Source organism: Lepisosteus oculatus, chromosome 10 (genome assembly GCF_040954835.1).
Source record: "Lepisosteus oculatus isolate fLepOcu1 chromosome 10, fLepOcu1.hap2, whole genome shotgun sequence".
NCBI lineage: Eukaryota > Metazoa > Chordata > Actinopteri > Semionotiformes > Lepisosteidae > Lepisosteus > Lepisosteus oculatus.
The window spans coordinates 29,056,293-29,078,659 of NC_090705.1; the positions used below are offsets into that span (position 1 = coordinate 29,056,293).

The window sequence follows — 22,367 nt, forward strand, 5'->3', positions numbered from 1 at the left end:
AAAGCTATGCTCGATATGCGGTGTCATTATTTGTATACAGTATATTTTTAAAATTACCTATATTTTTGGAGTGTGTGCCAATGAAATTTCCATCCATACATTTTCTAACTGCTTTATCCAATACAGGGTCACAAGGGAACAAGAGCCTATTCCAGCAAAGGGTGTAAGGCAGGATACACCCTGTACAGGACGACATTTCATGAAATCTGCACTTTTACCAGGAAGCTTTTGCCATTTTATTTAATACCAAATCCATTTTGAATTTCTGCAGACTATGAAATAGTATGGGGGTGAGACATGCAATTCCAACAGTCACCGAGTTTTTAAAAGGGTTAGATTCCAAATGCAAGATCAGCAGACTTGTAAGGGGAAGATAGAACATGCTCAGCAAAAGACTGAAGTCAACCAGCTGTGTAATACTAACTGACTAATCCCTTCCAAAAATAAATTAAAAACACTGTTATGCAAATAAATTGACAGCTTGAAAACTTCTTGGCTATGCATTTGGCCTATTGTTTGAAGGCCTGATTACCAAGAGATGTCAGATTTTTTGAGCCACTATAGCATATTAACCTTGCTGAACAGCTGTGTGATTTAGGGGCCAAAATAAATAAAAGTAAGAAATACTAGCCAGTATTGTTCGATGTATAATTTGTCACATGCGAACAAGATGTCACGTTGGTATTTCTCAAAGTAAGAGTGAAAAAAAAATTAAAAATAAAGGCAAATATAACGGCTGAGAGTAAAGAACATTGAGAAAGAGAAACACAGCTGCCTGCTCTATTTCAGTGAGTGAGAATGCTCATTCAAAACCACATGAAGGCTGTCTCAACAGACAGCTGAAGCCTACTGATGTACACACAGTCAAACCAAAGCATATGTGCTTTCTGTTGATAGCCAGGTATGAAACGTCCACTCAGTCTAACAAGATAAAAACCATTAATTCTTTCATACCTAATTTTCATAATTCTAATCATAACCCAAAGCAGGTGAACAGAGAATAAGTGGCAGAGTTTATACTAAAAATCTAAAATAATTTAAGCAAATGATGTAAACAAAGTGCAGTTGTACGGCAAGGTCTTGATGCCCCCCTTTCATCTGTTCTGTGATGGCAACTGATTGACAAGGCTTTACAAATGGATTACCATCAATGGCATCTCACACAAAATTGTGTACTTAATGACTGGTTAAGAAAAATAAAAGAGCACCATTTTTTTCTGTGTCAGGATATCTGTGGATGGAAAAAAATGGCAAAAATCAAACAGAAGCTGCTGCCCTAGGGAATATAAAACCCTCATGTCTGAGTGATGATAAGAGACCTTAAATCTAGGATATCTATACTGTTAGCAGTTATATGACAGTATGAAATGATTTCTCCAGTTATGACACAGGGTCCATTTAAATATAAAGTCTGTTAACCTAAACCAATCCCAAGAAAGAGTGGTCATCCATGCCTCAGCATGTGAATTTTGTCTTCTTTCGCAATACTGCCCCTTTATTTAGAATTTACAAAATTCTTATCTTTGGTCTACTGTCCTACCCTAACCTATTTCAACTGTTTTTGAAAACAGCTTTCTAGCTTCCGGTGCTAAAGCCTGATGTCTATGATGGTGATAAATAATGTTTTATAAAAGAAGAAAGGCTGTTTTAAGAGCAACAACATCAAAAGAAGAATCATAGGATAATCAGGGAAAATGTAGATTGGGAATCTGATTAAAATGTGACTCAAAACAAATGATTTTATTGCTAGAAACAAAAAACAGAAGGACCTCAAGTTATTTTTTTCTTTACCAGACACATTTCCCTTCTGTTAGGTGTGGACATTTAGTGAAAGAGATTGTGCAATCTCTATGTCAAGAAACAAAAGGTACATATAGTCAATCTATAATTATATAGTAACCTATAATCTCTCCATGTGTGTAGTAGTCAAAATTGATTTTTTAGAGCTTGGCTTTCAGAGGTGACAAACAAACCCAAATCATAGCTATATCAGTACTAATTCTACTTGAAATCTTTTATGATGATGTCCAATTTACACACAGGCAAAACCAAGTTTTTTAATGTATATGTATTTGCCATACTCTGAGCCAGAGAATATTAATAGCTCCCTATTCCTCTGCTCATTTATTGAACAATCATGATAGGATAAACAACAACAAATATATTGCACCCATATTTCAAAGTAAAGGGGAACTATCTCTAAAATTTTCTCATTTTCTCATGTAGCTTTGGCAAGTTGTGCAGGAACTCAAATGGTTCTTAAATAATTTATACTTACTGTTTTGTTATTTTATCAAATAAGGGTGCTAATGACATTTGGATAGCCTAATAGCCTAATAAATAGGCCTACATTGAAAATCATATTGTTAATTAATGCTTTCTGTGTCTCAAGGTAGTGTGAACTATTAAAAATAAAAGGGTTATCCCTATTATGGTACACTACAAAAGACAACTAATTGGAATGTATTTAAATACATAAAACTGTATAAATCAATGTGCTGTAAATTGCCTGGTACAAAATGTTACTATGACAACGTTACGATTGAGTACACAAAAATGTTTAATTAAATTATTCAAATAATTTTAGATATAATGGTGCTTTTGCACCATATGTTACTAAAAAACAACAGAGTTTAGAAATGTACAGTATACAAAAAATGTTCATAATTCAAAAAGGTTTAAATAGGTACAGTAGCTGGGTCAGTAAGCGTAGGTTGCAAATGAACAAATAAAAGGTTAATTCCTTGCTGAAAAGAGAAGAAAAGAAACACATTTCTGCTTTGGAGCCCACACCCGAAGAAGGCTCCACAGCCGAAATGTGTTTGTTTTCTTCTCTTTTCAGCAAGGAATAAACCCTTACTTCTTCCATAATTAAAAAAAATACCTGTATGGGTGCTAGAAAGTTTGTGAACCCTTTAGAATTTTCTGACTTTCTGCATAGATTTGACCTAAAATGTGATCAGATCTTTATCTGAGTCATAAGAATAGATAAAGAGAACTCAATAAAACAAATAAAACACAAAAGGATATACTTTTTCATTCATTTATTGATCAAAATGATCAAACATTCAATGTCTTTGTCGAAAAAATTATGTGGACCTCTAGGATTATCAATTCAGTTAAGGGGATAATTAGTCAGGAGTGTCAATCAATGGGATGACAATCGGGTGTGAGTTTGGGTGGCCCTGAGTCTTCACTACCAAAGTCTGGTCTTCACCACAAAGGTTTGTGAACGCATGCCATGCCTCGATCAAAGGAGATTTCTGAGGACCTCAGAAAAAGAGTTCTCGAAGCTCATCAGTCTGGAAAAGGTTTCAAAAGATATTGGCCTTCACCAATCCACTGTCAGGCAGATAGTGTACAAATGAATAAAATTCAACACCACCGTTACTCTCCCCAGGAGTGGTCGTCCCAAAAACATAACTCCAAGAGCAAGGCGTATAATATTCCGAGAGATTACAAAGAACCCCAGGGTAACGTCTAAGGATCTGCAGGCCTAACTTGCACTGGCTAATGTCAGTGTTCATGAGTCTACCATCAGGCAAACACTGAACAAGAATAGTGTGCATGGGAGGATAGCAAGGAGGAAGCCATTACTCTCCGTGGAGAACATTGCTGCCCGTTTAAGGTTTGCTAAAGACCACCTCAATGAGCCAGAAGACTACTGGAAGAATGTTCTGTGGACGGATAAGTCGAAAATATAACTCTTTGGCTTAAATGAGAAATGTTATGTTTGGCGAAAACCAAACACTGCATTCCAACATAAGAACCTCACCCCAACTGTGAAACACAGAGGTGGCAGTATTATGGTTTGGAGCTATTTTGCTGCCACGGGACCAGGATAGCTTGCCATCATTGATGGAACGATGAATTCTGGATTGTACTAGCAAATTCTACTGGAGAATGTCAGGGTATCCGTCCGTGAACTGAAGCTCAAAAGATGGTGGGTCTTGTAGCAAGACAACAACCCTAAACAAACAAGTCAGTTTACCCAAGAATGGTTGAAGGAGAAGAAATTTTGCGTTATGGAAAGGCTGAGTCAAAGTCCAGACCTTAATCCAATAGAAATGTTGTGGCAGGACCTGAAGCAGGGAATTCATGCAAGAAAGCCCACCAGCATCATGGAGTTGAAGCAGTTCTGTAAGGAGGAAAGGGCCAAGCCAATGTAAGGGACTGATCAACAGTTACCATAAACGTTTGGTTGAAGACATTGTTGATCAAGGGGGTCACAGCAATTACTGAAAGCATAGGTTCACATACTTTTTCCTACAAAGGCATTTAAGGTTGGATCATTTTGATCAATAAATGAGTGAAGAAATATATCCTTTTGTGTTTTATTTGTTTTATTGGGTTCTCTTTAGCTATTTTTATGACTTAGATGAAGATCTGATCACATTTTAGGTCAAATTTCTGCAGAAAGTCCGAAAATTCTAAAGGGTTCACAACTTTTCTAGCACCACTGTACAGTACATTTAAACCCATAAAATGCCAAATGAGCAGCACTTTTCTAACATTCTAACAATGGTAACATTACACCAGCAGCCATATCACCCTGCAACTCACAACTGGCAACCCACTGAAGCTAAGCAGGTGTGAGCCTGGTCAATACCTGGATGGAGACCTCCTGGGAAAAACTAAAGTTGCTGCTGGAAGAAGTGTTAGTGGGGCCAGTGGGGGCGCTCACCCTGCGGTCCATGTGGGTCCTAATGCCCCAGTATAGTGACAGGGACACTATACTGTAAACAGGCGCCGTCCTTCGGATGAGAAGTAAAACTGAGGTCCTGACTCTCTGTGGTCATTAAAAATCCCAGGGCGCTTCTCAAAAAGAGCAGGGGTGTACCAATCATAGCCTCCTAATAGTCCCCCTCTATGAATTGGCTACATTACTCTGCTCTCCTCCCCACTAATAGCTGATGTGTGGTGAGTGTTCTGGCGCACTATGGCTGCTGTCACATTGGTGGTGGTGGTGGAGGAGAGTCCCCATTACCTGTAAAGCACTTTGAGTGGAGTGTCCAGAAAAGCGCTATATAAATGTAAGCAATTATTATTCTCGTCTTTCAAAATCTATTTAAAATTCATATTTCCAAACACTGCAGTTTATAAATGTAGAACCATCTTTCCTCTCCCCTCTAAGTAACACTGGAGCTCAACATCCTGTATTGAAATACAGTTTGACAGAATTGTATTTCAGATGTGAAAAACAGTCTGGCAACAGTGTGAAGGCAAAGGAAAAAGATTCCTTCTGGACGACTATGTTAAAATCTTTATCTATAACTTGTATTTCGACATTTCATTTAACACCAGACAATTTTTGGAATCTTGCAGAATAATACACCCTACACATGATGGAAATACTGTAGTGTTAATAATTAATAATGATAGCTCCTTGCAGTTGTATATATTTTTTGAGCCCAATGGATCCCAAAGCACAGAGGTGGACCCACAACTGAAATGCTGCACCCAGCTGGATGACACACAGCAGCCACTATTTGTCAGCAACCCCACTACATAACAGATCAGAGATATGTGAGAAATTGCTTTACCAATCAGTTCTTAGATCAGTTCTTAGTTCTTCCGGATCACCCAGACAGCATCTTGTACCTCCAGCAACCTTATTTACTGTATCTCTTGCAGTAAATGCCCAGCCATCTATATTGGAGAAACAGGAAGGAGACTCGGAGACCGCTTCAGAGAACACGTCAGGGCTGTGAAGATTAAAGATCTCTCCAAGCCCATTGTTTCTCATTTCATCTCTGATGGCCACGACCACTCTAATCTCTCCGTATGTGTTCTCAAAGACGGTTTTCCGAACTCACACATCAGAAAGACCACCGAAACAAAAATTATTCTGCAGCTAGAATCACACATTCTCCCTTCTCTTAACGACAGACTACTGTTCTTTTAAATTTTCTCCATTCATTGGAAGTTTCACTTCACACCTCTCTGCACCCATTCTGACTTCACACCTCTTGATTGGCCTCTCTTTCTGTCCCCTGCTCCTGCCTCTCACTCTTCCTCCCTCCCAACCTTTGTTCTCCCGCTACTTTACCTTTGCCTACTGCCCTGTCTCTCTCACACCTGAAGAAGGCTCCACAGCCAAAACGTTGTGTTCTCTTTCTTCTTTTTTTCAGCATGGAATAAACCTATTACTTGTTCCTTTGCAGCCTACGCATGCTGACGCAGCTACCCACCAGTTCTTAGATTATAAGTGTGTTGTATAAACATAACAAACGGCCCACTTACAGTATTTAACTAATTTGTGTCACTATGCTTGCTATCTTTTGTCTTTCTGACTACTTAAGTACTTTTGCTATTCGGAATTACTGTTATTAACACTATGCATCAGTTACAGAATTATTACAATGAATAATCCCATGATCGTACATGGCTGAAAACAGTAAATAAATGATAGCAAATATTTATCAGTCTTAATAAGAAGTCATTTCCATTTTTTAATTTCCATTCCTTTGGAATGGAATATAATACTTTGACAAATAATTTTAAAAAATATTCTTATTCCACTATGAGACTGCCATTTTCATTAAATCAATTTATGTAAGTTCTCTATTTTATAAATCTCTGCATTTTATCTTATCTCTATGAAATTTTATCTATTAAATCAACTGGTCTACTTTGAATGCAATTTGTCCTTTAATTGCACAAGAAATTAAGAATAAATGTTTAATGCATCTGATCGCAGCATATTCTCAGAATCATTTACTCGAACCATGCTGTGACCATACTACTATATTGCTTCTTCCAAGCTTCTGTTTAAAAATAAATCAATGATAATCTGCTCAGAGGCATCTGTGAAAAACACTGTCGGAGCTCCTAGAGATGCAAGGAGAGGAAATTTGCATGAAACCTGAGAAAAAAAACTGACTTAATTAAACCCATTTCACTACAAAAGGTGCTAATAAGCATATTCGAAATGTGTTCCTCTAAATAAGATTTTCTGTGAACAACTAAATAGTTGTTTTAATATGCTACTACTGCCACAGCCATGCCTTATGGGGATGTAAGAGGTTTCACAATTTAAATCAGAAGATCATTTAAAAACTAGATGCTGAAATATTTTTTTACACTAATTTGTAAAGCTTAATTTCCCCACTTAATACAGATTGAATAATTATGAATTGGTTTATTTAATCTTACCAGGAATTTATTGTACAATTAATATCGAGAACTCCAATACTGTAAATACTCAATAGCTCACAGGAAGACAGAAGAGCTCCCTTCACCATACTTGTATTTGATACTTATAGTAAAAAAAAATCACTATAACATATTGATCATGCTGTTGTAAAGAATTTGTTTGGGTCACTTACTGTAGCTACATGGCATTCAACTAACCCAAATGTAGAGAGTGAAATGATGTCTTTACATAATTCCTGGAATGGCCAAGTTATTATTAATGTGAATCAGAATTAGACCTGGGGTGGAAGCTCTGTGATTAAATTAAAGGACTAATACTAGAGAAAAAACTCTTTACCTTACTCTTACAAAAGACACTTTTCAAACACATACTGTATATTAAGTTGAATTAACTTAATTGTACTAGCCTGTACAATGTGATTCCACATTACCAACCTTATAATATTAGCATTATAGGGAAACTTAGTACAAATGCTGTGGAGAAAGTTAACATAATGGACTTCTTCAAGATAAAACCTTGAAACTAGAACCAGGACATGCAAGTGGAAAAAGCACCTCAGAATTCAAAGAGTAAGAACTTTATAGACATTTATTCGCTTCGAAGGGGCTATGAGAATTTGGTTTAAGCTGTTGAAGCTGATACTTAGGGCAGCTTTACAAAATGGCTGGATGACTGCTACTAGAAGATATAAAGATCGTGATAGGTTTAGTGTTCTTCTCTTGTTACATATTTTACATTTTTAAAATAGCAGATAGAACTGACAGTGTAAGAACACCCTTCTCTCCTATCCTGATTATAGCACTGGTAAGCCAAATTCAGTGACAACAGGTGATTGAAAACTGGGAGGAATAAAATAAAAAAAAGTTGGGATAAAACAATTCAGTCCATTTAGAATTTTCAAAAATAGGTAAATCTACAAAAATTCCAAAAAAGAAAATGAATGAACTGCTGTTCCAGCTTTTGTTAGGTCACGAACTGTTAGAATAACTAAACAGACAAGTGGGATTCCTGGACTCATTATGACTAGAGATGTAAATACAGAAATTGCAAGTCATTTTATTTTAATCAATAAATTATTAATGGCTGCCCATTTATCAAAGTTGTGACTTGGGGACTGAGCATAAGATTAAAATAAACTTTGCTGTTCATGATCACAATTTGAAAAAAGAAAAAAACAAACCTGGTGAAGGCAAATCAACCATATCACCTGCAGTAGTCCACTACTGCCTCAGAGCAGACCACAGATTGCATGCCTAAAATGATCTGATTCTGAGCAATAACAGTTCTGAAACAAGGCTGAAAGGACCTCTCCGATAACAGGTTTTGTTCCTGTTTTATCTCTTACAGTGATGTTGCTAGGAAACTGACATTGAGAAGCACCACAGAACAGGAAGCAACGTACCAATATAGTCATGTTGAGGTTTCAAAAAGGAAAAAAAAAATAGCTGACATGTTGCCACAAGGACGTTTCAGGTACATAAGGAGCATTTGAAAATGTTAGCATTTCTTCCATTTGTTTTTTCTGGCAAAGTATTAAAAAGATTTCAGCACCGAAATCTTAATGTACAGTATTGTCAGACAAGTACAATAAGATCTACCTTTAGGAAAAACAATAATTTTCTGTTAAGATTATTAATAACATGAATACAGCTCAGTACAGCAGTATACTGTAACTCACTGCTTCAATAAACAATATAGAGACTTTCAAACATACCTTGGATAATTCAGATATATCAACATCAATCTTTTTTATATCAGAATTTTGCCATTTAGTTTCCTGACAGTTACAGAAACTACATTTCTTTACACCTGCTGGGTTCAGTGCACACATTATAGATATTGACACCTGAAGAAGGCTCCATGGCCGAAACGTTGTGCTTTTTTCTTCTCTTTTCAGCATGGAATAAACCTATTACTTGTTCCTTTGCACATTATAGATAGTTTGTATTTATCAAAAGTAAATTTGTTTTCTTTAAATAAAATTAAACTAAAGATCTACAACTGTCTGTCTTGTGAGGAAGTACCAGCAAGGAAAACCGAACTCTTGGTTCAGCTGAGGGTCATTCATCAACCATAACAAACATCACTGCCACCTGAAAGTCAATCAGTTAAACTCCCTCTCCCTGCTCTACAAGGCTTATTAACACCCATTCATCAGGTCTTCTCAACTGAAAGATTTCTTCTTAGGGGCACAGAAGCATTGAGGGTTATGTGCTTTAAATCCCAGGTGAGATGATGTTGTTATCTTGAGGAAAGTACAGTACTTCACTAAATTTTTTCCAGCACAATATCCAGGTCTATACATGATCTTATATTTAAATTGCCTTTGAGAGTATTTTAAGTTATTTTTTGTACTTGTAGTGCAATCAAACATACTTCTTGAACTGTGCACATAACCGTTAGACAAGTGCAAAATACTGTACTAATATTGCTAAAACATTACTTATGCAGTAGATTCCTAAGAAATCCACAGCATTAGGAAACAATCATAACAACTTTATGAGAATGAGAGTTTTCAAAGTTTGAAGTAACCAGGGATTACTGTAAATCAGGGTGACATTATAATTAATTAATTAAATCCTATAAAGATGTGTTACTGGTTATTTCAATAGTACCATAGCAAACACGAGGAGCCATGGCAACATGGATGGCAAGGGTGTCTAGCTCCTGACTGGAAGGTCCTGGGTTCAATCCCAGGCAGGGGCAAGTGATGTAGCTTGCTTTAATTCCTTTCAGATGGCTCCCAGGTCCACTCAGTCTTCTTCCCAAATGAGTACCGGGGGTAATAGGCCGGCCAGAGTGTGATGCTGACCACATCACCTCTACTTCCAGTGTCGGACGGTCATGAAAAATGGTGGCCCTTGCCCCTCATTCCCCATGGGCCTTTAGGGTCTGTAATGGGGACCTACATACAGTATGTACTGTATAGTAAACATGAATGATCAGAGTTTTAAAAAAATTGACAGAGAGAATAGTGAAACCACAGTTTAATCTTGTCTGTGAAACATTCGAAGCATTTTCACATCTTAGGTGAAACATTTCAAGTCACTAACAAAATCTCCTCCAGAAAACAAAATGAATCACTTCTAGCATGTTAAGAAGAAATAGTTTCATTTTAATACTATGTGCAAATTGTTAATTTCCACAAAACCTTGACGTTTTTCTACAAATCACTCTATATGAAAGATTACACAGTAGTTACTGCTACATTATAAAAGAAAGTTAGAAACTGTTGTGTAAGATTTTACACTACTTCCTTCTTAGAAATAAAATGATACACATAACACAAAGCAATAATATTATAAAACAATTAAATACTTTAAAATAATTTGAATAAATTAAAAATGAATTTTGAATAAATATTATATTTATTCATGTATTTGTACTTTTTTAATGCAGATTAACTACTAAGAAATGGTATTGTAATTTGCATATGTACTTAATCTCAAATGTTCCATTTTTATCTAAAATTCTTGAGAGAATAGTTGTGGCCCGACTTCAGTCTTATCTGGATTCAAATAATATACTTGAGAAATTCCAATCTGGTTTCCACCCTGGCCACAGCACTGAAACTGCATTAACAAGAGTTGTAAATGATATTGTTAGCAACTGACGCAGGGAATGCAACAGTGCTTTTGCTCCTAGACCTTAGTGCTGGCTTTGACACAGTTGACCATTGTATTTTGCTACACAGGCTTGAGTCTGAGGTAGGTCTATGTGGAACCGTCCTTAAGTGGTTTACCTCCTATATAACTAACCGTTTTCACTATGTTCAAACATCTAATATTTGTACTGCTTCGTCACTGTCACCACTCTATACATGTTGCCTCTACATAAGATAATACAAAAGCATATTCCTTTCCTATGCTGATGACACTCAAATATACATTTCATTTACACCTTACGACAACTCGTCAATTGTCACTTTAGCTAATTGCATTAACGAATTAAAGTCTTGGATGTGTGAAAACTTTGTCACTCAACTCTGATAAAACTGAGTTTCTTCTGTTTGGAGGGAACAGTGCGGATAGGACTGCTATAACCTCAGCATTCAACTCTCAGGGTTTAAAATTTTGCCTAAAAGATTCGGCACATAACTTAGGCGTCATCTTAGACACAAGGTTTTCATTTAACTCTCATGTTAATGTAGCATCAAAGGCATGCTTCCTAGAGTTAAGAAACATTGCAAAGGTATTTGCTCTCCACTCAAGACAGAGAAACAAACACATGCTTTTGTATACAGCAGATTAGACTACTGTACTGCCCTACTATCTGGGAACACCTATCACACCTTCAACATCTTACAGCCAATTAAAAACGCAGTAGACAGAATTGTTACCAGGAGTATAAAATACGCCCATATAACACCTATACGTAGCTCTCCCCATTGGCTTCCTGTCAGGTATGGGGCAGACTTCAAAATTGTTTTACTTATAAGGCTCTCAGAGGTCAGGCACCTGTCTATTTAATGGAACTTATTAATGTATACAATCCAAGTTGCCCACTTAGATCACAGAAAACAGGTCTTCTTTTTATTCCACATATTAATAAAACAAAACAGCTGGCGGTAAAGCCTTTAGCTACAGGGTCCCTAAGTTTAGGAATAGTCTGCCAGCCTACGTATGGGATGCCGAGTCAATCTCAGGATTTAAATCTATTACTTAAGCCTACTCACACCTTACATTACAGTCTGCTGCAACATACCATTGTGTGCATGTACCATGTTGGCCCACAAGGTAGATACATCTGTTCTGACCCAACTATCCTATTCTCTCCCCACATGTCCGGATGGTGCCTAAGCTAGATACCATCTGAGTTGGATGCTGCATCACTGCCATGGATCCAAGAGGGAGATCGCGAATACAGCGGATTTGTTGGTCTACAGAGATATGCATGGAGTACTGGTACACAGAAGGAAATGATGGAAGACCTAATACTCCACATCTAGTACTTTTTTAGAATTGTGTAACCTTAGCATGCCCAGAGGGGTTGGGCATTCAGTTGATCTTGGACCCCTGGAGGTTTTTTTCTCCTTACAGAGGAGTTTTTTTTGTTTCTCTCCTCTGTTGTTTTCTGTATTGTAATGTATTTTTACACAGCTTTGTTAAGTGCCATATAAAAATAAATTGAATTTAATATGGATAAACAATTCTCAAAATGTATTTGTGACCTACATACCATGGCTGTAGAAAACCAAATAGAATCACAGAACCAATTTGTACTATATTGGCAAAGAGATGCATGTCTAAATTTCTTTTATGTTATTGTTTCTCTACAGTAATACACACATACAATAGTTGTAACAAGATGATTTTTAGCAATATTCAATCCTGTAGGAAAAAAAGACCTGGGGTTATTGCAGTTTATTGATTAAGCAATAAAATGTGACAGACTGAATAGCCAGGAAATACTGTATCTATCCATCTTGGGGCTCTAAGTGGCATGTGGAAGACTATTGGAGTCCCCCCAGGGGGCTGTTAACTCATGGTAATTCACTCTGTCAATAGCTTCGCCAATGTGCAGTGTGAATAACAAAAAAATTAAGGAATTCTACTGAGAATATGGAATCACTTTTTCATTAATTAAGCCCACAGTGTAATTCAGTACTATTTATCCTCATGTGAATAATAATCAGCAAAGGAAATCTGTGGACTAATTTGTAATGGAGCAGAATCAGCTTGCTAAAACAGATGTTGCTGTTCATTAGGAAAGGTTACAGAAAAAAAGGGATAAGTGGTCTGTGTTAGCTGTTATAGAAAACAAATGTTAATTATATATCCTCATGATTGTGGAATTATTTGGTATTTTTCTAATACAACTGTCAAGCCTTAGCTATATTTAAAAGGCATTTTGTTGAAAAGTATGCTTCAGGTGATAAATAACACTGATGATCTCAGATCCGCTCCCACTGGAAACTCATCATTCCACCGCACAACTGTGGTTCAAACCCGTGCCATTATGGATGAACATCTAAAAAACCTTTGGGAGAAGACAATGTGCAGTTACTTTCCAGAATTACAGACCTGTGTAAAATAGCAATTACTTTTAAACATGTTAATTTCTTTACTGTTCTTAAACTGATACTTTATGTGAGATCGCCATTCAGCCATACCCAGGGAGCTGCTTGAGTGCTGCCTTAGTGTTTCCTCAGCTTCTTGATTTAGGTGTTTTCTATCTGAGATTGTAACTGCAATGCTCATGATGAAGAGTAAGAAGACCGATTTATCATGATCAGTGCCATTTATTTTTTGCAGCCTAACAAGATTTGACCACATCCTCAATGACGATGTCCGTCGACGCATGGGAGTGGCACCAATAACGGAGAAAATGCGAGAAGGAAGACTGCGATGGTATGGACATGTGATGAGAAGTGGAGAGCACACGGTGGCACGGACAGCGATGCGACTGAGCCCGCAGGGTCAACGGCCGCGAGGGCGGCCCAAGAAGGGGTGGATGGATCGGATCACTGAAGACATGCGGAAAATGAACGTCGCCCCAGAGGACACCTACAGTATGACCGCGCCAAATGGAGACGGGCGTGCCGACAAGCGGACCCTGCCGATGCGGGATTAACGCTAGGATGAAGAAGTGCCATTTATTTTTTGCGGATATTTAGTAATTCAGTACTATCCTACCGTTACTAAAAAATCAACAAGAGCATCAAAAAGCAAACAAACCTCAAAATGAAGAGTGTAAGACTTGCCATAATACTCAATGCCACAAATGTCAATATGTTAGTAGCTACTCCCTTTATCAGATCATCTTTTTCAGATTTTCTTTTTCAGATCATCTCTCAAATTTACTCTTCACACTACATGACAGTCCCTGTCCCTGCTCTATGAAACCATACCACCAAACGCAATACCAATCTGGAATTATGCTAACAGAAAAATGAAAATATCAAAAAACCTACCAATTAAATTAGCCTAGTGATAAGCCATTCAACAGCTTTTTTTTTGCAGATCTGAAAGATCTTCCAAAGTGTTATTAGAAAAATGGGCTACATTGTTTTGGCATGGACATACAGTACCAATGACGTATCTTTATGAATAAGGGGATGAAAAATGGAAGCAAGGTTGTCTTAAAAATCAGAGTGTAAAATGACCAGCACTTGCTTTCAACTTTCTAGTATTGAACACTCAGAACAATTGAAAGCACTGTCAGGATATGTAGACAGGAAGGAAAATCCAAAGGAAATGAATTACTGAAACAGGAAGCCAAGAATGTGTTTGTCTTTTCTTTGTTTGCTCATAAAGGCAATCCTGTATTTATTCAAGACAAGATGCAAGCATAAAACACACCCGCAGCTGTAACAACATTGTCAGAAAACCTTAGGTGGTCATAACTATTTTAAACAATGGTTTTAAATAAATAGAACAATAAAAGGGAATGCAAAAATGCAGGAAAAGGGAATAATTGGAAGGTAAGAAAAAGAAAATGAAACTACTTCCATGTGGCAAACCTTATTCTTCTGCTTTAGATCTCTCAACAGTATTAAAACGAAATCCATATTGTCATCCTCACTCAAAGTAAGAGGAGGACAACAACGAATAATTGCACATCATGAAGAGTAAACATTTCTTTTAGTAAATTACTTGGGAGGGGGGTTGGAAATAATATATGACTCTAGCGATGGGAAAAGCAAGGAAAACCAGGGCCAATGACTTGTTAGGGAATCTATTCAGATTCCCGACTAATGCATAATAATATTGTTGTATAACCTGCAAAGCCAGTCAGGTTTTCACAAATAGATTCAGGAGAACTAAAAAATTTTAGACCTGATCAGGTGTGGAGAAAAGAACACTGAGCACTATTGAAGTTGAATAGTGAAAAGAGAGAAATGACCAAAATTAACTGCCTCTAATAGCAACAACCAACAGAGCAATATGTTTAATTTTCTTTTGAATTGCCCTGAAATTTTCAATTGTTCCGCACAATATTTTGACACAAGGAGTTGATAGAAAGAGAAAGGGAAGGAACTCTTCAGTTCTTGGTTTCCTGTTGTTGAAAACACTCACAAATCAAACTATTTCTTGAAGTCTGAAAAACATACCACATGAAGTACTGCTTTTTCTCTTTTGCTAGAACACTCCGGGATGTGTCCACGGATATTTTGAAACCTCAAATATCACTCAGGCTTTGGAACAGCTTGTCTACACAATATTATAGGCTAACGCCCCGAATCACGGGACTTTGTTTATCAGGGACATGAAACTAAATAGATGTCCGTTACCTCAGTGCAAGAAGACATAAACACAACTGACAAGTTACCTCCCTTCACACACGACCCATGGTTCCACAAGGAAGAACAGTGCTAATCCATTAGAGATTATAGTACAGTACATGTCTATTTTCTTCCACATCATAAACAAACAATCTGAAGGTAGCATTTGTTAAAGAAAGATAACTTATACTGCACAGGAGGTTATTTAAATGTCATACATCCTTCTTTTACGGAATGATTTGTAGAGGAATATTTTAGTAGAAAAGAATGCAGAAAAGAAAACTACTTTGGATAAGTTAACACTGCCTCAGATTCAAAACAGCTGAATGTACTAGAACTCTCTGAGCTGGTTAATATAATTAACAGTTCAGGTGTTGTATTCTTGGCATAAAAAAATATACTGAAGAGAAATGGGAAGCCAGTTGAAACATTTCCCAAATAGTCCATTAACAAGAATGGGAGGAAACCAAAACCTATAAAAAAACTAGCAACTTCAGCCTTATCCCATAAATTACCATAGCCTTCTGCTAGAAATGTAATAGATATTTTTTCTTTCTAGTTTTCAATATTATTTTATTAAAATATTATTATACTGTATACTGATGGAAAAAAAAAACGCAACACCTTCTCCTCCACACTCTGGACTCTGGACCTCCCGACTGCATGGAACAGGCTGAAGAGTGACTCATCTGTGAAGAGATGTCCATCGCAGCCACCGTCTGGCCCAAGCCAGTCGGATGTGCCATCAAAGGAGGTGTGAGCAGAGGGCCTCTGTCAGGTCGCCTTGCTCTAAGGCCAGAAGCATGGAGCCTGTCTTGTCACTGATGTTGGCATTGTGTCTCCCGGCAGTTTCAGCAGCAGTACGGGTGGCAGATCTGAAATGATCTCGCTGATGGACCAGTCTGATGTGTCGGTCCTGCTCTGGTGTGGTCACTCGAGGGCAACCGGATCGTGGACGGTCATCTGTCCTGCTGAAACCTTCTCTACAGTCGGGACACAGTGGAGCAGCTTACTCCATAGTGTCTGGCATCGCTGGCACATGACATGCCAATGGCCCTCCCTTGCTTCTGGTGACAATCAAAGCATTATGGAATGCCCAGAAAACTGACTGTGTGGCCTTTTTCTTGCAGTGACCTAAGCTTTGAATTAAGGCCTTTTCAAAGGTGACCTGATCAGGCATTGTTCCACCTGGACCTTGTTGGGTAAAAGTGCACCTAACGAGCTTTTGTGTGATTGGCAAGTTGCAATGCCTCACTGCACAAACTGTATTGCTGGTCAGAGGGCTTAAAACAAATTTACAACTTTTTGTGAAAGTACTTAAGCTATAACTATACTATTCTCATTCCAGATAATGTTGTGTTTCTTTTTTCCCAGCAATATATTATTTTTATTAGTAGTCATTGCTACCTACTACAGTTCTAAAGAAAATCAAGAACATTTCATAGTTTGTGTGAAAATACTGTATGTTACCATAAAATAGGAGAAGAAAGCTTGAACTATCAGAAAAACTATCAGACTGTCAGAAATCAGTTCCTGGCATTAAAGTGTGTACCATACATAAACTATGAGATTTAGGGAAATTCGATAAAGGACACACATTTTCAATAGACTTCTTAATGTAAAAAACATGACGTGGAAATACAAGGAATTGCACAGTGTGTCAAAATGGAAGTCATATGGTCATAACTTTAAAAATGTTACTGTATAATGTCTCAGTGCATGTGCCTCTGTCAGACTTTAATAAGGTACTTAAATCAGGTAATAAGGTAATTACATCTCTTTTTCAGAACACTTATACAAATACAGTAGATTACAGCCTCCCCATTCTCAGAATTACTATTTAAAAACATGGAGTTAATAAAGAATCCATTGCCTATTTACTGTAAATAGCCCATACAATTATACCAAGACTTAAAATATTGTTCTTGATTCCTGATCAGTGATTTTCATAACCTTATTGGCCAAACAAACTTTAAATTACACAACCTTGGTATAGGCATTATAGAATTAACACATCATAAACTATTTTGCATTTACTGTATTTCATGATTGATAAATGGGCAGAACTAACCAGAATATAAATTTAGAAAGACAGAATGCAACCATCTTTTGTCAAATTAAACAGATTCAGGCCTTTTGTTTTTGTTATGCGATCCTATGTTTATTCATTAGAAAAATAAAGGAATGGTGATTGCTTGATCCCATAAACAAAACTATTACGTGGCTTTGACATATTCTTCCTGATAGGGACTATTGTGAGATGACAACTTGGGAAGGTATCACTTTTGGCAGCTGTAATACAGTATGTGATATAACAGTAATGTTATTTTTATGAGGATAAATCATGCAGTATGAGTATCACCCAGGGCATTCATTTTTAAGGCTTGCAGACAGTTACATTATATTGATTTGTATAAAAAATTATCATAGATCTGCAACAATCAGTGCTCGAGTTCTATGGTATTTCTGATAACTGTCTTCAACCAAAAGGGATCCTGTAGGTAAAACGTCATTCCATCTTTTGTCTTACAAGCAGTACCCTCTTCTGCCCTTTCCTGTAACAGTACTGTACATCAAAATTATGACATAACCCATTATCCAGTATAAATCTGCTATAGGACAAGATGAAACCCTTTTACCCTTAAAGTCATGTTTGATAAGAGATGGTGGTGAGGAATCCAAACAAATCTCCATGATAGAAAACTGAATATCCTCAAAAGTGAATATTCCAGGTCTGGTACTGCATCATAAAGAGATTTTACCAAATCGTGGTTTCATCAATATCAATTATTCATCTGATTTAGTACTCGGCTAACAAGTAGAAAAACAATATCCTTAACACTAAGAAAATCACATTTTGATTTACCTCAGATGTCTACAGAGACCTGTGAACCAGCAGAAATTAAGCATATGTTCAATCATTTCTGATCATTTATTCAATTACTACAGAGAGCATTTTGACAACTGTCATGTACAGTAAATGAGTGCTATCTTATAGGATCCATTACAATGGCATTTTCAAATAGCTTGGCTTCAGGCCTTACTTTGCATATTTCTGAAAGCAATCTTTTTTTTTACATGTGGTGCTACAGAGGTTGATTGCACATTGGCAATTAGAGAATTTCATTTGTTGAGGAAAGCACACTACATGCAAGATTAAATTAAAACAAGACAGGACAATTTCAGAAAGTACATACATAAAATATATCTATGAGCCATGCCAGTTTGCTTCCTTTTGATGATAATACCAACAATGGATTTGTTGCTATATTTAGAGACACTCTCAAAGGATTTAATTTCCATGCATTTTCAATTTCAAGCAGGAGCTTTAATTTTAAGAAGGAAAACAGTCACAAGATCTTGTATTTCCTAAACACTTTATCCACTCTAATCAATACAGAAATAAACGATGCATAGAAAATGTCGGACAAAATCTCAGAAGGAGCTCACACTGTTTTCAGCAAAGAGTGCTAGGGTGCATCAGCTGTAAAGCAAAAATAAGTCTGCAACAATAAACTGTGTAAAACTGTTGTATAATAATGTTAAGACCAAGAATATCCATTTTACAGCCCTTTTGTTAAATGTACAGTATTCACTCTCAAACAAATTGTGTAAAGAAAAAGACAAACAATTCCTCAAGCTGATTCTAGGCATAAAGAAAGAAAATGAATTAAAGCAACCAAGACATTCTCCCAATAATTCTTTGCCAGATTTCTTTCAAAATTAAATTACCCTTGGTCTACGGTCACTGGTTTATTAAGGCTTATGAAAAGAATTATGCAGTACGAGTATCACCCGGGGCATTCATTTTTAAGGCTTGCAGACAGTTACATACTACAGGCAGCTTTCTAATCACCACAGACTGCATGCCAGGAGTCTGAAGAAAGCTCAGGGCCAGAAACAGGACATTTCTCCCTTGTCCATCAATGGGTCATTTTCTCATATTAGGAATAATGCCCTTAGCAGTGAAGCTCTAAAAAATGACTACCATTTTCCTCTTCTTACTTATTTTACCACTCTAGGTTACAAAAGCTCTGATGCTATTTTTCTTTTGAGCAAATACTGTAAGACTGTGCAAGTATCTCTGTTTCTATAAAAAACTTTTGAAACTTCAAATAAAGCTTAGCAAATACACGGTATAATGTCACTGTATAACTGTATAATAACCAAATGTAATTTTTGTCTGTTTAGATACAAATATCAGGAATATTTACATCATATATCAGGAAATTAATATTTCTAGTCTGGGGGCATAAGCTAAGAGCAGCCATGTTGTAATTATGTGTAAGAATATGAATTAACTCCTTGTCCAAGTCTAATAAGACCTTCATTTTGCACATGTGTCAAAGTTGTTTTACATAATGACCTGTATGAATAAAATTCGCACCTTTGAATCGTATTATAGATTTAAACGCTCGTGAATAAGTAAACAAAGGTTGCATTTAGCCATATTGGTGTACTATAGAAGTATGTCCATGTCCACTATTACCAAACACAGATTCATAAAGCATAAATCTCTCATTTGTATAACTGTGTTTGTGTAAAGAGAAAAACAAAGGTACTGTATATAAAAATCTTAGGCAGAATGAATAATGAATTAACTATAATTATATTTCTGCCAGGTTTGTGTGGACATCTGTTTGGATCATTTGGAATGTGAACTCTACATCAAGATAGAACAATATAAATGTTGTTGATACATTAGCTTATAATTTGAGATATTGGTCTGTTCTTGAATTTGTGTAAATCTATGTGCCTTTCCTCCAGGGGGCAACATTTCAGAGATAAGCAGCTACTGATCAACATGTTGCTACAATGTGTGCTCTATGAGGCTATGTGTGTCTAAGTGTTATGTCTGTAACCATGGAATAGTGTCATGCAAGCAAATGTTTTATTATTAATTGGTGCTTTCCTCCATCAACTACAAGTTGGTTTTCTGCATTCTTCCACTAATTAGCATTTCTTTAACTAATAAGTATTTATAATGGTCTCCATCTGCAAGCACACACAATGAATAATGTAAATAGTAAGCTCCATTTAAAATAATGTGGAACTTGTTTATATTTATTCATGGTAGAGTGACAGTATTCTTATAAACATTTTAACAATGCTAATATTTAGAAGAACTCTTTAATAAATGATTCCTAACTGAAACAAAGAACTAGACTATTTTTCTACTGATACATTTGTGAATGTTAAAACTGAGAGAGATGCACATCTAGAACATACCCATCCTGATTTGAACTATGCAGTGGTTCAAAAGAGTACAGAATCTTGTGTTCTGTCCCAAATAATCTCCCAAAGACTGTACATACTGAAAATCAAAACGGAACATTCCACATGAAAGCGTCTTGGATTTTGACCTGTGGCGTTTTTTTTGGAAACATCTATAGAGCTTTGCGGGCGAGCTGTTTTAGATCCAGCTGTTCCCTTTTCAGGAAGTCAGAAAATACACTACCGCTGCATGTCAGCTTTTTACAATAACAGAGCAACCTAAGAGAGGAAGTCAACAACAGTTTTTATGGACATATTGCCCTCATCTTCAGAAGAAAAAGATTAATATCCATATTCAAGATCATATTGAATGTACGGTAAAAACGTTGAAACCAAAAAGAAAAATTACCCATTTACTGCATTAATATAACATTTTGCAGTTACTCCCACCTGTCAGATAGAGATCAAGATATAAACTTACCATCTTTTCCTATTATGAAGTCCAGGAAGCTATAGCAGTAGGCTGTTCCCACTTTAGTTTCCACCTGGGGCCGTTTGAGGGTTGAGTAGATTTTGCCTGGGCTGTTTTCTTCTGCCTTTTCTAGCTTAGGTAGTCCACAGCCCATCTCAGCAGGTTTTGTCACTAGCAGCCTCAAAGATCGAAATGAAATGAACCAGTAAGTGTGTGTCTGCTCCACTTGCTGGCGAAAACAGTAATCATTGCACTCACAGCATCTTCTGAACAATGAAAAAAAAAGAAAAGAACTCACACAGCACATTCACACGCCTCCTCCTTTAGGGGGTTTCATGAAACCCAATAAAGCGAAATTTGATAAACAGCTTAAAAAAAGAAAACAAAATGAGAAATATTCTTCACAGATGCCCAAATCCATTTCTCTCCGGTGGAAATTACCAGAGACAAGCGTGGAATTACAGTGCTTCCAACTGCTAAAGAGCTGCAAGCCTATTTTTAGTTTGAAATACAGTAACAAAAATCCTTTTTGACAACACTAAACCAATAGAATCACTTGGTAAACAGAAGGTAACATCATATTATGGCCATCTGATTAAACCTCAGGGTACTGCTTATTGGAGACAGAATCATGTTGCGAAAATCCCACCAAACAGCACACACTGACTGACAAATTCAGAAGGCAGGCTCCGAAAGATTAGAGAAAAAAAGCAATTAGCAGGGTGAATGGGAATGCTGTGCAAGAGGAAAGGAAATGAATCAGAAAATCTCTGTGAGCTGAATTTTCAGATTGAATAGGTGCCACTGCATCCTTTAGGATTATAGTCATATATTAGTAGGGTTCCTACACAGAGATGGCAATCTTAATTAGGCTTTGAGGTTTCAGTAAAAATGGTGTTTACAACATACTATATAAGAGAAGCTATACTGCTCCTGTTCTAAAAAGTTTTCAGTTCTCCATGTCTTTGTGTTTTGCACTACCTCTAAAACTCCTGAGAGGCTTTAAAATAGTTTTACTTTACAGTAAATATCAACGTAACAATGTTCATGCTTACTTTATCTGAAAATATTAAACTAATTTAGTAAAAGAACCATATTTTCCACAAGGGATGAGCAATTTATTTTCTTGACAGTATGCCCAAAGAAGAATTAAACAAAGGTGATCACTTCTACAGACTTATGTTAAAATTTACTTTTACAAAGATGTCAGAGAGAAAACATTTATAGTACCATTTAAAAACTACAAAATTACTACAGCTGACAGATCAACTTATATAAAATATTACTTTGTTAAAAGAAAA

The 22,367-nt window shown here is 36.6% G+C and overlaps 1 protein-coding gene across 1 annotated transcript in view; it reads right to left on the reverse strand.

Moving 5' to 3' along the window:
- LOC102689272 (raftlin) overlaps positions 1-22,367 on the reverse strand; it is an 84,487-nt gene that overhangs the window by 57,963 nt on the left and 4,157 nt on the right. Inside the window, exon 2 of the mRNA XM_069195064.1 lies at positions 21,076-21,245. Coding sequence (XP_069051165.1) covers positions 21,076-21,220 — 145 coding nt within the window. The 5' untranslated portion in view covers positions 21,221-21,245. The remainder of the gene's footprint in view (positions 1-21,075; positions 21,246-22,367) is intronic.